General features: G+C 40.9%; 1 protein-coding gene across 2 annotated transcripts in view; it reads left to right on the top strand.

The window, feature by feature from the left end:
• Cdh2 (cadherin 2) overlaps positions 1-17,260 on the top strand; it is a 220,370-nt gene that overhangs the window by 191,903 nt on the left and 11,207 nt on the right. For both annotated transcript variants that reach the window (NM_007664.5, XM_006525553.2), the window contains one exon: positions 15,558-15,722. In NM_007664.5, the coding sequence (NP_031690.3) occupies positions 15,558-15,722 (165 nt within the window). The remainder of the gene's footprint in view (positions 1-15,557; positions 15,723-17,260) is intronic.

Raw genomic sequence — 17,260 nt, 5'->3', positions numbered from 1 at the left:
GATATCATCTGCTACTCACTGATAGACCTGTAAGACCCACCCATGTAGTGTAAACGTGGTACATTTTACCATTGATGAACAGTGTTCAGTGCTAAGAAACACCTGAGTGTTATTTCTCCATTGGGCTTCACTGGAAAGTATAAATGTTTCCAGGTTTCTTCACTTGTTTGACAAGAGGTCTCATATGTAGCATGGGCTGACCTGAAATTCTCTATGTAGACCAGGCTGGCCTCAAATTCACAGTTCTGAGTGCTGGGATTAAAGTTATATACCACCATACCTAGCCAACATTTGAGTATTCTGAGCTAACTGTCAGTGAACATTCTTAGGTATGTGTTAGGCGTGTGTCTTCTGTGTACATGTGTGGCTTGAGCAGTCATTCACTTTCCTGATGTGGCTGTGCATGGCTGTGCTGTTTATGTCTCACATCCCACAGTATGGATGCTAGTTGCCCAACATCCTCCATCTCTTTAGTCCCCTGATTTGTATAGGCTTAAACCTCAGCCCCGCTGGTACTATGGGTCTTGTTATGATTTAGTTGGGATATCCCTGCTGGCTTACCAACCAGTTGTATCTTCATTTATAAAGCTTTGATTCAACTTGCCTTTCTTCTTTCTATAATGCTATCTTCTCCTTATTGAGCTGACAGAACTGTTACAGGTGATAGACAGGAGCTTTCTGTCAGATTAGTACATTGAAGATCTCATCTCATAGCCTGCTCTCCAGATTCTCCAAATGAAGTCTTATGATGAGCAGACGTTTTACTTTAACAGTAGCCAGTCTGTCATTGCTCCTGTTCTAGTTAAGCTTTTATATCCATTTAGAAGACCATATCTGTTATGATAATGAACCCTACACCCACAAACAGCTTGTATGATGTTATAGATCTTTCTCATTTGACCTGTCATACTGGTGAGCAATACAAAAGATTTTGACAATCACACTTACGACCCATCTGTTGTGGATAGCCCTGGAGCTAATTATATTTGATGTCAATTCCGTTCTCCCATGAGGGGTTGTGAACAAGGAATGAGTCAGCACTCAGGTGATTTCTTGTAAACCTGCTTCCCACCTTAATTTGCAAAATGAAGGAGAGCTGATGACTGGGCAGAGAGAGGGAAGGTGGAGCAAAAAGACAAGAAAAGAGGGAGGTTTGAGAGATGGGGAGGAGGAGGAGGGAGAGGAAGAGGAGGAGGAAGAAAAGCAGAGCAGAAGCAGAAGCACATGGCCTGGAGAAACCGAAACTTCTAAGGAGTCTCATAGATGCGGAAGAAGGTAGAGTAGTGGTAGATCTGCCCAATCTAGGTGCACAGCATAGATACATATTAACTCTGTTATATTTTCATTGCTGGGGCATAATTGGGTTGGAGAGATTTACCGCAACACCCATCTATGCTTGATTTTCTATGGTGGATTAGGACCTTCTATCTTCATCCTCTGTTAACCTAAATGGAAAAGAATCATGGTTCGTAGTAAATGATTGTGTCTGTGTAGTTCTGTGGTTTGGAGCCCACTACTTATTCTGCTTTTTCTACTGTTTATTCTGTTTGTCATCATTACATTACCATGTGGCTTAAATTACTGTTGCTGTCTAATGTCTTGCTATATGATAAAATCCAACATGTGTTTATTAGGGAGAAGGAACTCCTGCATATGCCACAGCCTACATGTCACATGAAAGTCTTAGGACAACAAGCAGGAGTCAGTTCTCTCCTCCATGTGGGACTCTGGGATCAAATCCATGCCATCAGGTTCACTGGCCAGCACCTTCACCTACTAAACCATCTTGCTCGCCCTCTTTAAAAATCTTTTTGATGGATTCGTGTAATTGTTGTCTCTGTCCTTAAGGAAAAGAGGAATACTTTATGACCATGTATTTTTATTCACCTTGTATTTAATTCATATCCTTCCTTTTCTAACTACCTACTCTTTCTTTAAATCTGAAAGCCGTTCTCGTCAGTTCTCGAGAAGCCTGGCATTTTCTTTTTTCTACAACTCTACCATGGTCCTTGTTAAGAATTCTTTTCTATAGAGCTTAGAAAGTCAGTGGAGTAGGAGTCAGGAGCTGGGGCCTTGATACATCTGGACAACTGTTTAACACAATAAGTAGCATTTTAAGGAGCATATTGCTAGTGGTGTGAATGGGGACTGTTCCTCTGTAAGTGGACACAGCTTGTGATACTTAGGTATAGGTCTGTCATGCTTGATGTCACAGGCAGGTAGTCTCAAAGACTCCTATTGCTGTTCTGTTGCTTCAGCAAGAAATGACCACAGTTTATACCTGCCCACCTTTAGTAAACTGAGAGACCCATTAACCTGATAAGTGGAAGCAAGACAGCTTTCTTCTACAGAGTAGGTGTGTCTTAAATTTAGCCTGTAGCTGGATTACCCAGGGTCTAGCTCCTCCAGCCAAAACAAAGCAACCTTCTTCCTGGCAGCCAGCTGATTAGGAAGAAATCAAAGCAAAGTAGCCCTTCACAAAGGCAGGTCTTATCTCCCCAGATTAGCATCTCTATCAGTTGAATTTCTCTGCCTGGGTTCCTGATTTCTTTAACAAATAATAGGAGCCAAGGAAGGGGGTAGGATGGTAGAATCCTGTGCCTTTTATCCTTATCTGTAAAAGAGTAGACATTGATGGGAGCTTATAGACACTCTGCCTCTTCATGGACTGCCATGGTCAAGGCCAGAGCGACCTTATTTGAAACTATTTTCAAGAAACCTTCCCAGTGTTTTGACAGACCTGTTATCTCTTTCTGCCTAGGACTATTGGCTGGTAGATAGACCCTTTCAGTATACTGTCTCGTCCTTTTTCCTATTGTGAGTCTCCTTCTTTATCTGGCTCGTTGCTATAACCAGCCAGGTTTTGCTGGTTATCAAGGCATGTTTAATTACCCTCATTAGTAAATGTCCTTCAATACCCTTTTGGCCATCAAAACTGGTTGCAAATCTTGTATCACTTTCAATGATCTCTGTGTCTAGTCCTTCTGTATCAACATCTCTAACAAAATCAGGGAGAATGTACAATACAGGGCATTTCTCACTTTCCAAGGAAACTTCCCCTTTGAAACCCTGTGTAGGAAACAGAAGCTTGCAGCTCTTTAATGCTTAGACTTTTATGATAATTCTTCCATTAAAGCCAGCATTTATTGAGCATAAATTATGTTTATAGCGTCCTTGATGCTTTCTTAAACATACTCTTACCCAATCACTGTTACTAGGCCATGTGTGTATCAATGGAGTGTATAAGCTGCTGTTATGATGGGTGTTAGGCATGAACTGGATGCTTTGCTACTGTGATCTCATTAGACTCTCGGAACAGTTGATGCTTTGCTACTATGATCTCATTAGACTCTCGGAACAGTCGGGCAGAGTAGACATTCACTGTTGGAAAGGAGCAAAGCAGGATTAAATGTCCATTTGAGGACATGAAGACGAAATGTTTAGATATCTTATACCATCCTCCACAAAGCTCTTATTCATTCAGGTCACTGATACATTGCCCTGCCCTGCACCATGCAGTGGCTTTCATCTCTGGGCTGTCCCACCCCTGTCTTGGAATACAGAAATCTACAACCCCCTCTGCTCTCAATTTTAAAAAGTTGACATTCTCACTCATAGCCACAGCTCTGGCAGGTGTTCTTAGTCTTCAAGAAGACATGATGGTGATAGTGGAGATCACTAAATGACTACTGGTCATCAGAACCAACAGAAGACCCTGAGGAGTAACCTCAGTGAGCAAGGCAGAGTTAACTGACACAGGGCAGGGCAGGGGGCCTGGTAAGAACTGAGGATTTCGCAATGCTCTCATAATGACTGAGTTCCTGGCTCACCCTACCCAGTGGTCTCTCAAAAATGGGTTCCTGGCTCTCCCTGCTCTTTGTGTTCCAGGTCTACTGTATACTCTCACCTATTGCTCTGTTCCTCTGTGTCTTACATGATAAGCATCAGTAGTGCTTGGGATTAGCAAACATTTGAGTCTTCACTTTCCATGATTGAGAACTCTGTGTGAGTTCTTAGATTTTAGAGACAACTTGGGAGCTAGCTAGGTTTTGTTTGCTTTGTTGGCATCAGTTAGATGGGCCTTTTTTGTTTGTTTGTTTTAATGTGATAATCTTATTAACCTCTGAAAATTTCTTCTCATATATTTTGATCATATTTGCTCCCATTCTTCTCCCAACTCCTCCCAGATCTACCCCTCTTTCTCCTTATACTCTCCCAACTTTAAGCCCTCCATGGATTTGTTTGTTTGTATATCTGTTTACTTCAAATGCCCCAAGAAGTTCCAGTTTTTCCTGCCTACATACATTTGGACATAAGACCACCCACTGGAGATGGTCACCCTCTCAGAGTCCACATCCTTGAAAACAAAATGATTCATCCCTCCCCAATAACCCACAAGCATTCATAGCTCATTACTTATGGGTGGAGGATTCCCTTCCAGTTCTATACTTGCACATTGACTGGGTTGATCTTGACCAAAGCTTCTGTGTGTCCATGAGTGCCATTGTCCTTTCATGTCCAGAAGACTCAGTGCTGCTCTCTTTCTTTCTCACCTCTGGCTCCTAACAATCGTTCCACTTCCTCTTCAGTGTTTCCTAGGGGTGTGTGTGTGTGTGTGTGTGTGTGTGTGTGTGTGTGTGTGTGTATGTGTGTGTGTGTGTGTGTGTGCATGTTGGTGTGCATGTGTATATATGTGTCTATGATTGTGGGAGGGATGTATTAGTACATATCTGTTTCTGTATGTGCATGTGTGTGTGCATATGTGAGTACATATCTGATTTTGTGTGTGTGTGTGTGTGTGTGTGTGTGTGTAAAGTTATAGATGTCCCATTTGTATTTGTGACTGAGCATAGTGAAATTGTTCTTAGATAACATCTAATACAAACCAACATCCATGGTTTGAGGGACACATCTGCAAACTGGATTCTTTACCAAGTAAAGAATCTATTTATTCCCTGAGCTTGTGGCTGTGTTTACTGACTTTGAAGAATTCAGAAACATGGGAGGAGAGAAGCACATAAAATTCTTGTTTCCTGACCTTTTGTGAAAATGGGACAATTTAGAAATGATCACTTTCTACCAGTTACAATCACAGGAAACTAGATACTTTCTCTAAGCAAGATGATCATGTTCTAGTAAGTTTTCCTTGCTATCTTTTGTACCAAACTAGCTTTATTAGCTCATATTATCTGGCCTGTACTTTGTGGATAATTGTTTCTGAGGACCCTGATTACATTATATGCTAATTACTGAGCTTCGGGTGAACAAAAACCAGATTTCTATGAGAAGGCTCTATTATGTTCTGAGTGCAAAGGACAGCTTTCAATAGTGCCAATTTTAGAAGACAGAAAGTCCATCAATATATTTAACAAGATTTATTACTGAAAATAAGTTAGCTTCTTTTATAGACATGATGACTTCACTGAACCCTCAGAGAAATCTTCCTCAACAGTACCTTCGTGTCAGGCTGTGAGCATATGTGAAGAGGATTAAGGAGTTTGTTTCACTCCTCATGAGCCCAGTGTGCTCACAGAATGATCATTTTCTACATGTGCCTTCCAAGGCCAGCCTAACCACACACACTTGCAGTCACTGATGCCATTAACATTGAAACATGATTTATATGTGACTTAAGCCCTACAAATGGGAACTCATCACATATGTTCCCAAGTCCCTGGGTAGATTCTTGGGTGGAAAATCGTTGTGATATGAATGATATGTGATAAGAATTCATGAACAGTTTTGACGCCTCAGTCTGCACACATCTGACCTATTATTATACATGGTGTGGGGACTTGCATCCCTGGACATATATGAGACAAAGAAGATACAGTGCTCATACAGATGAGAAGAGCATTATATACAAGGAGCACCGTGAACCTAGAAGCCAGTTTTCCTTATGGGGGAAAATGTTGGTCCTCTTTGCCAGGCCAGACTTTTCTGAACATGACCCAAAGTTGTGATGAGCTTCCTTTACTCGTTCATGTCTCAAGAACCAAGATGATTCAGCACCTAGTTTGAAATTGTACCAATAGAACATGTGAAACACAGCTAATAACTTTTCTTTCATCACAGGAAATTCTTATCTTTAGTTGTATAAATGGTAGTCATTACTGCACACCTGATCTCAGTCATTCACTGTGCACTGCTTGCCTACCTGTGAAGTGGACAGTACGGTTTCAGTTTCAGACCTATGAGTCCTGCAAGTTTCTGTTCTTCTTCACTGTGCTGGATATCAGACATGGTAGTGTTTTCTTTAGTGTGCCTGTCTATGATCAGCAAGGCTCGCGACTTAGCTGTAATATACTCCAGAAATACTGGTAGTTACTCTCTAGAGCAGGCCAAGAATAAGATCCAATTAAATGGTTAAGTATGATTTGCAAAATTGAGCACATATACAAAGGTAAAAACCAGGGACTCAATCCATCCAGCCAAATTACTAAAAAACACAAAGTCTAAATATACAATTTGGACAAGAATTAAAATCTGGCATCTAGGCATGTTGCCTAGACAGAAGAATGAGGCACAGATACAAGAAAACCCTTGAAGCCCATCCAGGCCCTCTATCTGCTTGTGCCAGGGGGTCTCTGTGGGCAACCAGGCCCAACCATCTGACTGAACTAGAGTATTATTTAACCATTCTGTATTTGATCCCTTGAAACCATTCTTTTACAAAATCTTTCTGCTTCATAAGCAAACTAGCAGATGGCAGAGTCTGGACACGACTGTGAAGACCACTTTCTGCATCTTTATTGCTGGCAAAGTTCACTCTCTTAATGAGCCTCCAAGTCATCCATCCATGCACACCCACCTGCAAATGCTAGCACATGTTAGTTATTTTAAGAGCAAAACTGAATTCACAGGAGGAGAGTTTTGTCAGAGATGGGATCAACACATTGTTAGTCCCTTTTATCATGCTGTTCTCAGCACACTGGTGGCCAGGTATACATTGCTGAGCTAGGGAAAGTGTGAGATACAGGATGATCCCCATATGTCCACTCCTGCTTGTTGACTGCCTTTAATGTATGTGTAATTTACATGTGTTTCCTCTTGTTCTGATCTTGTCATTTCATCTGGATGAACACAAAATTTTATGTAATGAGTTTTAGTATTCTTTTTTTCCTGGATAAGCATAAGTGTGCATATTTAGATTTTTGTTTGTTTGTTTGTTTTTTTGTTTTTCGAGACAGGGTTTCTCTGTGTAGCCCTGGCTGTCCTGGAACTCACTCTGTAGACCAGGCTGGCCTGGAACTCAGAAATCCACCTGCCTCTGCCTCCCAAGTGCTGGGATTAAAGGCGTGAGCCACCACGCCCGGCTGCATATTTAGATTTTATTGAAAGGAAATATATTGCTATCTCAGTAATAAAAAATAATAAGAATTTGAATGTAAGATAAGTGTCAGCACTGTTCTGAAAAGAACGAAGTGGAAGAAGGAAAGAGGAAAAGGACGGATGATGCTATATGATGCTAAAATGTTAAAATGGCCAGCTCCACCCTGTGCCCTTTGGGAGCCCAACCGAGAGCCAAGTCCTCTCCACCTCACCCCTATTTACATCTTGTACCCACTACAACAACATCAGAGTGGAGGTGTTGTAGGAGATTGTTTGCCCAGCCATCCTGAAATTCTTATGACCTAGCCGTTTAAGGCTTGATTTGTGGTCAATTTTTTTCTGCCTGTCTGCCCCTGTCTCTCTCTCTCTCTCTCTCTCTCTCTCTCTCTCTCCCTTCCTTTCTTCCTCCCTTTCTTTCTTTCTTTCTTTCTTTCTTTCTTTCTTTCTTTCTTTCTTTCTTCCTTCCTTCCTTCCTTCCTTCCTTCCTTTCCTTCCTTCCTTCCTTTCCTTTTTCTTTCTTCCTTTCTTTATTTTTCTTCCTTCCTTTATTTTTCTTTCTTCCTTCCTTCCTTCCTTCCTTCCTTCCTTCCTCTCTTTCTTTCCTCTTTCTCTTTCTTTCTTTCTTTCTTTCTTTCTTTCTTTCTTTCTTCCTTCCTCTCTTTCTTTCCTCTTCCTTCCTTTCTTTCTTCCTTCCTTCCTTCCTTCCTTTCTTTCTTCCTTTCTTCCTTTCTTTTCTTCTTTTTAGAAAGTTAGAATTCTGAATATTAAGGTCTATCCAGAAATATATGTGTATAGTCAATTTAAGTCACATATTTATACTATAATGGTGACAACATCTAAACTAAAGCACTTGATGTTAGAATCCGGTGTTGTAAAGTCAAATACTTAGTTCCCTTGTTGAAATGTCTGCACGTGTAAATTCATTTTGAAACTAAAATAGTCTTCCTTGAGATAGTCCAAGAAGACATAAAGAAGGGAAGGTTTCCATTCTGTCTCACCATATCCTCAGCAGATGCCACTCTTTCTTCAACTGTTTATCTTTCTCCGCAGTCTAACAGTAGGTTACTTTGATCTTAATCTGAGGGGTGACACTTTTTATTTATTTATTTTTTTATAAGAAGTTTCAGGTTGGGGTGAAAATATGGAAGAGAAGACAGTTTTAGTGGCAACACTTACCTCTCAAGACAAGACTTACAGGGGAAGAAGTGATTTATGTCTCTATGCTTATGATCAAATTACAGAGGAAGACTGAGAAATTCCATGTGTCTTAGTTTAGGGTTCCATTTCTATGGGGAGACACCATGACCAAGACAACTCTTATAAAGGGAAACATTTGAGATTGCTTACAGTTTTAGAGGTTTAGTCCATTATCATCATGGCAGGAAGCATGGAAATACCCTGGCAGACGTGGTGGTAGAGAAGGAGCTGAGAGTTCCACATCTTGATTTACATGAAGCCAGAAGGAGACTGATTCTTCTACAATGGGTGGAGCTTAAACATTGGACTTTAAACTCCACTTCCCTCAGTGAAAGACTTCCTCTACCAAGGCCACACCCACCCCAATAAGGCTACACCTCCTAATAGTTTCACCTCCCATGGACCAAGCATACTCAAACCACCACACCATGCATTTGTAAAAAAATTCATTTTTCAAAGTTCAGAAATATCTTTATAAAAGGAGTTAGACTAGAAGACAGATAAGGGACAGATAGCCAGCCTGTCATGCTAGAACTTTAGAGATAGAGTGAGAAAGATCATGATTTCAAGGCCAGTGTCAGAAATAAACTAAGAGCAGTGTGGGGCTAGATGAGAGCCTATTGCGTGCGCATACATACATGATGCTCTATGACGTCATTGAGTATGACTGTGACTCAAGAGAAAGTATTGATTGAGTTGAAATAAGTTGCACATTTGCTTTACTTTCCCCCCAAAATATACAAAATTTTACTCAAGGGGACAATTTGTGATAAAATTTCACTGAAGCCAGGTTCCGTAACAAAACCACGATCAGGACTTTAAACACGGAAGTGTCAGCTCGTTCGATGTTGGCACTGGTTTGCCTCTGTAGCTGGCAACCATCTTGTTTTGCTAGGGAAGAGCAGCTGTGGTGTAATACACATGAAGATTGCCTGGGTATTTGACTGGCAGGTCAGCGGTTGCTTGGCAATGTGGTAACACCTTGTCAAGGCAGTTTTGATTGTTTTAATGCTGGGAGCTGAGAGGATGGAAGAATGCATATTGATTTATTCATTCTCCCTTTCCGTCCCACGTTGGTCTGAAGATTTCTTTACCCATGCGATGGTCAGCTTCTTTTCAATTTGACAATCTCTGTTTTTCACTTTGACATTTACTTTATGTCTCATGACCACTTAGTCCTAAAACAAACTGTTCAGTTTGTCTGTCCATCTGGCCAACATGAAGTTACTTTGTTTCTCTGGCCATCCTGAAGTCATTGGGTCTGTCCGGCCATTTTGAAGTCACTTTGTCTATCTGTCCAGCCATCCTGAAGACACCTTTCCACTGGTAACAGGCCTGGCCTATGGTAGTGCAAAATTCCTCGCTGATCAAGTGGTCTGATCATTTCATGGACTTAGAGCAGTGGTTCCCAACCTTCCTAATGGTACAACCCTTTAATACAGTTCCTCATATTTTGGTGACCCCAATAATAAAATAATTTTTGTTGTTACTTCATAATTGTTATTTTGCTAATTTTATGAATCATAATGTAAACATTGTACATGTAAATATGCATGTGGAAGCCAGAGATAAACATTCTATGGTTTTCTACATCTCTGTGGATTTTGAGATGAGGACTCTCAGTGAATTAAGAGTTCACTAATTCAGCTAGACTGATTGCCCAGCATGTCTTACACGTCTTACACATCTTCCTACCTCCACCTCTCAGCACTGGGACTACAGGCAACATTGCTATGCCCAATGTTTTATGCAAGTGCTGGGGATAAGAACTGGGGTCCTCTTGCTCACACAGTAACACATTACCTACTTGGAGTTTCCCTTTCCTCAGAGCATTGTTCTTACCATTAGTCACATTGGCCTGCGACCATAGTGAAGCATGGCCCTTGCTGAGCTTCAGACATCAGTGAAATGCAAGCAGTATCACCTTTTTCACAGGCCATGGGATGAACGGTGACATCCTTCTTTTATCTCCTTAGATCCAAAAATGGTATTTGGCAACCAGTAGGTGCTCACTGACTCTTTGGAATATGCCGGATGAATTTTCCCGTTATTCTAACATGGGATTTACTTCCGTAAAATATTTGCCTGGAGCCTAGAATTTTATGTATTCTGATGTTTTGCTTCATTTTATTTTATTATTTTATTAACACAACTAAATGCCTTAAGGTAGATTTGTGCTATTATCATATGAATCAACTATAAATCATCGCAAGTTGGTGGAATTTTAACAACAAAAGCCAGAACAAGAGCTTCAGCTGCTATTAACCTCCCACTGGCTAGCCCAAATTAAATCATCCGTACAGCATTCAAATCAGAAAGAAAGAAAGAAAGAAAGAAAGAAAGAAAGAAAGAAAGAAAGAAAGAAAGAAAGAAAGAAAAGAAGGAAAGAAAGGTTTAGATCTTTAATGCAAGTACTAATATTGCATAAATAGTATAAAAGCCCTGACCCACACCTACTTTTAATGATTTTTGCCAATTAACATGAATCTCAAAAATGAGCTGATATATGATTTTGCTTGACTTTAATCTGGAAATAAAATTTCTTTGAGAAGTTCACATTGTAAAAGTTGACAGTCATAAGACAAGTGTCAGAGACATTCAGCCCCTGGAGTTCAAGGTCTAAATAAAGATCCCTTGTTGTTTACAGTCTTCATGCATAAGGCCGCGAACCCAAAAGACCTGCAGAGGATTTCGGGCCTCTGTAATTCTCATTTTATTTCTTAACCTACATGTTGTAATTTTTGTGTTTAAGTAAAGCAAGATGTGATTGTAAAGATATAATTTAGGGTATTCATATAGAATGAGGTTTTATCAAAATGTCTAAAATTGAACCCTCAGGGCAGGACTTTTGCCATATAACACACAATGACATCAAAAGCAAACCCTGTGCCTTGACCCTAAGACCTTGCCACATGCTCCCTGCCACCAGCTGCATTTGCCATAGCAGAGGAAGCCATCACAAAGAAACTCTTAAGTCATCCCTTTAACCTAGCTTCTAACTTGCTGCAAATCAATGGCTTTCTGGTTGTTTTTTATCCCATTATAACTGAGTAACTTTCCAGGATCCTGCCATCATAGGAAGATAAATCACTCTGTCGCTGTTCTCAGTGATGGGACTAGGGTCCTTTCTCTTTTTCCCCATTGTGAATGACTGCCAAGGACAGTAACATGATCCAAGTCACGTCCCTTGAATCAGCTGTTCTTTTGATGGCTGGCATGAACATTATCCCTGCAATTATATTTGACACTTATTTCCAACAAACACTTTCTATAGGCCTGGCAAAAGGTGTATGTGTGTGTGTGTGTATATATGTCTGTCTGTCTGTCTGTGTCTTTGTGTCTAGGTGTCTGTTGTATGCATGAGCATCATGTGGTGTGTGCACATGTGTGTGTATATGTTCATATGTTGCTGAGGTAAATGGCTGACATTGGGTGTCCTGCTCTGTCACTCTTTTTGTTCCCTTTGAGACATTTTCTCACTGAACTTGAAGCTATACAGCAAGTCTCAGCAATCCTCTTGTCTCTGTCTGCACCCACACCAGCGCTTAGGTGGCAGCTTCATACTGCCACCTTTGAATGTTTATATGGGTGCTGGGTATCTGACGACATTCTTGAACACAAATGTTCTCACCCACTGTGCCATCTCCTCAAGCCTACTCTATGGTTCTTAAGGAAGTAAGTCAGAGCTTTGGAAAGAAAACACCTGCAGATTAATAAGCTGCTGTATGACTGTTATCTATGCTTTGGTCGGTGATGGTGGCCAGGAAGTGGTGCTGTTGATAGAGTAGCTGTTGTCACCTGCAATATGTCACCCTGTAAGGATGGAAGTGTTCCCCCTCTTTTATAGAGCTTTCACTTTTCTGATCAGAAATGTATCTAAATGTTGGCAAATTATCTGCATAAATAGATAGATAGATACATAGATACATAGAGAGAGATATAAAATTTATTATATAATTATATATTGAGCTTTGAGACAGGGTTTCTCTTTGTAACCCTGGATGTCCTGGAACTTTCTCAGTAGACCAAGCTGGCCTCAAACTCACAAGGTGTGTGCCACCACTGCCCAGCTAACAAGAATATTTTTTAATTGGTGCTAGCTAGTTGAAATTTGCTTTTATTTGCAACCTGAAGATTCAGTGGACATGGCCAAGAGGTTGGGGTAGAGGTCTCTGTCCAAGGGTTGAATATTATGAGCCAGTCCTTCAGGCTTATTTCATTTGATATAGAAAGCAAGCCCTTCTCTCCTAGTCAGTGTCCTGTTGCTGTGAAGAGACACTGTGACTATGGCAACTCTTATGCATTTAATTGGGGCTGGCTTACAGATTTAGAGGTATAGTCCATTATCAGCATGGTGGGATGCATGGTAATGCAGGCAGACATGTTGCTGGAGAAAGAGGCAATATCTCCACACAGCAGAAAAAGCAAGAGATCTTGGGCCTAGCTTGAGCATTTGAAATCCCAAAACCCACCCCAGTGACACACTTCCTCCATGAAGGCCACACCTGCTCATTTGTGTCAGGTACCCTCCCTCACTAATAGTGATCTAACATTCACAATCTTGGAGCCTACGATGGACATTCTCATTCAAACCAACATACCCTCTATATTCTCTTTACCATCACAATAAAATATCACAAAATACATTCAAGAGTATCATGGACTATGTCATCTGATAAGAGACAGTCTTTAAACATTAGATTAACTTGTTTTTTCTGTACACAAGACTTCCTAATAAAGCAAGTTCACACAGAAGGTGGAAGCATTTGTTAACTCCTAATATAATTAGCCCTCATTTTCCCTTTTCTAGGACAAGCTTTGCTAAGAGATAACCTTACCCTACCTTCACTTATCGCTCCTGTATTCACTAGTTGTATAATTAAACATGGCCTAGAAAACCTCATTTCTTCCTGTGGAAGCACAAAGTTTTCTAAATAAAACTCTCTTTATACTGTTTGTAGGGTTTGTCAAGTTGCATCACTGAAGGCTTCTAAGACAACATATAGCTCATACATACATTCTCTAAGTTTGCAACTGGAACACATTAGTACTAGATAAATCTACTCTCCCTGTCTTGTTATGATTGAGTTGAAACAGACCTTCCCATGCCTCTGTTCATGTTGTTGATTCTCTCTCCACATATAGAGGGTGTCTCTCTAGCCTACATGAGGTTCAAGGCTCAAACTTAAAGCCAGTTGTCCAACTAAGTCTTTTACAAATTGGTGGTATGCAAAGTCTGTGTCCCTCTCTGGCTTGCCCTTCATCATACACCACATGGCACATTCCAGGTAGAGGTGACTTTTCCATCCACCTAACCCAGGGCCTTTACTTACCCAGCTGTAAGTACATCAAACTGTAGGTACATCATTGCTCAGAGGGAGTAATGTTGGGATAAGAACTTCTCCACCAGCCTAGTGTTAACAGTTAAAATCAGACACATCGAAAACAGGTGCCCGTAGTTTTAATTTCCATTCTTTACTCCTACTGTGAATTGAGCAAGCCCCTCGGGCTCTGTCAACTGTGATCCAGAAGGACAACAATGAAACTGGTTAGGAATTAGTGACAGGAGAAATTCCTCATGAAGAAACTGGCAGAGTGACAGGCACATTGTGGATTCTTGAGTTGTTCTCGGCTTTCTTATCTTTGCTCAGACCATCTCTGCAGCCCTTCTCTCTTTAAATCCATTCTTGTAACTCTGAGTTGACTCACTGTCAACTCTGACAGTGTAGGCTGTGAAAGGAGCCAGGCTGTGGAGTCTAACACATACAAAGTCCAAGTCTGTTTTGTGTCTTAATGGCTCCAGGACCATGGGTGGGTGACTTGGGTTAATTGTAACTCTACATCTTCATATTTTAAACGGGGATGATAAAATGTGTTAAAAAGATTAAATGAGCAGACATATGTACAACACCTAGCACACTGCCAGACGTAGTAACTGAGTTCTGAATAAATCAGACTCGCTGTGGAAATGCTTAGAATGGATTTAAGCTGAGTTTAGACAGAGCAATGCATGCTGAAACAAGATGAATGCTAGAAAGTTGGTATTTTCTGTGAATGTCACTGTTGAATGGTTAAGCATTTTGGTTAAACTCAGCACCAGAATTGTGACAGTAAATGGGTTACGACCCACAAGTTGAGAACCATTGATGTAGAGGTTTGAAAAGTACAGTGTTTGCCCAGATTAGAATCAGATTCCCTCCCAATAGAGTTGGTTTCCTTGTGCACTCCTGTCCAGTGGCTGCTACACTAACTGAGAACAGCTGCAAGAGCCCAACCTATGCCTAGAGTACCATTTTCACGGCTTCCCCCTGCCTTTCTGCAAATGCACAGGCTGTTTTACCAGATCATTCTACAGGGCTACATGGAGAGGAATCCAGACCATTCTGGCCCAGCATGCCCAGATCAAACTGTTTTTCCACAGGGAAGATGGGAAAGTGTTTTGGTTCTGTGGGCCACAGGGTCCCTGCGGCTTATTCTTGTTTGATATTTTAAGTAACCCTTTGAAAATATGAAGGCCATTCTTAAGAAAAACTAGGGCACAAGTCAGACTATCCCACAGACCATAATTTGTGGATAAGAAACTCAAGACCCTGGAAGGAAGGGAGGGACAGAAGGTTGGGTTTCAACCTTGACGCCGTCCTTAGAGAGCAGGAAAAAACACCCCATTACCTCTTTTGGATGCTGGAGACATTAATTTGGTTGTTTTGCTTTGGTGGTACAGGGCATGCTGTAGTTGGATTCTTAAGTCATCTTGTAGCGAGACCTCGTCACACTGCCGTTTCCCATTGGGAGCTGATGAGGAGTACTTTAAAACAGATGGAGCACAGACTGTAGAAATGGAAAACACAGAAGAAAGAGCTGTGTGAAAGAAATATTTAATCATAACATGAAGAACTCCCAGTGGCAACTTTTCCATTATGTTAAATCGCACTCATTTCCATGCATTTCGAGCGTGTGTTTAAAAACAAAGGTTGTAATCTCCCTTCCTCGTGCTCATCCCCATGGATTTCTGATTCCCCTCCTTGCAGGACTATGACTTGAGCCAGCTCCAGCAACCAGATACTGTGGAGCCTGATGCCATCAAGCCCGTGGGAATCAGACGGCTAGACGAGAGGCCTATCCATGCTGAGCCACAGTACCCAGTCCGATCCGCAGCCCCACACCCTGGGGATATTGGGGACTTCATTAATGAGGTACAGAAAGACTCACTTTCTTTTTCAGTTTTGCATTTTCTTAGTACATGTTGACTATACACAATGAGTTTCACTGTTAGTTTATGTATAATGTGTTTTCTTTATTCACTCCCATTGCATTTCTTGTCCACCCCATTCCTGCTGATTCCCTTTCTCTTCTACCATTGTCCCCCTTCTGCTTCTATGAATTTCTTTGTGTTTAGTTAGGGTGACTTGCATGAGTGTGGGTGAAGGGCTAGTTATAAGAGCAGTGGCAAGTAACCAGTGGCTACACCATTGAAGAAAATGACTTGCTTTCTTGTAGAGCATTTTATCATATGCTTAGAGTTAGTTAAGTTTCTGTGAGCTACACATTTAAACACAGCTATTAAATACAATTCATTAAAATATCATTATTTTTTAGTTTATCATTATATGATAACAGATATGACTTCAGTGACAGAACAAAGTGTTACCTTTAAAAAATGTTAATGTATGTGTAGGTATACATGTGTGTGCATGTGCGAACCTACACTCGTGTGTTTGGAGGCCAGAGGACAACCTAGAGTGATGTTCCTCATGCAATATTAACTTGATATTTTTTGAGACAGGATTTCTCACGGAACATGGAACTCACCATGTAGACTAGCCTGGCTGGCCATGAGGCTTCTAGGACCATCCACGTGTCTCCACCTCCCCAGGGAAGGATGACTAACATACACCATCCTGACTAGGTGTATTCACGTGGATCCTGAGGATCAAACTGAGGTCCTCAAGCAGAGAGGCATGTTATGGGCAGAGGCCATAACATGAGTTGTTCTGATTAACATGAAAGCCAGCTATCTGCCCATATCCTGCAAGAATTCAGCAGACATTAGCAGTGCCCACCATCTCTCTGAAAAGGATTTTTTTTTTCTGGACTGCAAGTAACAAATAGACTACTACTGCCATGCATTCTTACTTCATTTCTTAGACTTAATAAGCCAATGCAAGCTCTCGCTACCTCTTCCCACACCTGGTGAGAATCTACTACCTATCAGCTCTGTCAAAGGTGGTTAGCTGGAAGAGTTACTAAGTTAAATATCATGTGACTCGAACACTGGCCTTGTTGAGGAGGTTGAAAAGCCTTTGTGTGAGAATTAATTCTCTGTTGGATGCAGCCAGCATAATCTCACTGTCAGAATTCTCTGTAATTCTTTTATTTCATTGATTCCAAGAGTCTAGCTGCAACCAATGCTAAAGTTTTGACAGAGGATGATTTGTGCTTCTTCTGTGTAAATCCAGGCCAGACTTTTACTCAAATTCTCTTTCAGGATTTTTATTGTTCATATGAGACAGTAGTAGGTATTGATACTGGCTGAATATATAGCAGGAATTGTGTTCTTTGCCCAAATGCTGTGCATTCCAAGATCAACACATTGGTCTCTATGAATCCTAATGTTTGAGGTGGCCATTGCATGTGGCCTTGATCATGTGCTGGGTGGCCTCTTGTTTTGAAAGCCTTTTGTTTTGATACAATATTGTTTTATATATTAAACAATATATAAATGTCACCAGTC

Source organism: Mus musculus, chromosome 18 (genome assembly GCF_000001635.26).
Source record: "Mus musculus strain C57BL/6J chromosome 18, GRCm38.p6 C57BL/6J".
Lineage (NCBI taxonomy): Eukaryota > Metazoa > Chordata > Mammalia > Rodentia > Muridae > Mus > Mus musculus.
The sequence above is the reverse complement of the archived record's forward strand: the minus strand, read 5'-3'. Positions and strand labels throughout refer to the sequence as shown.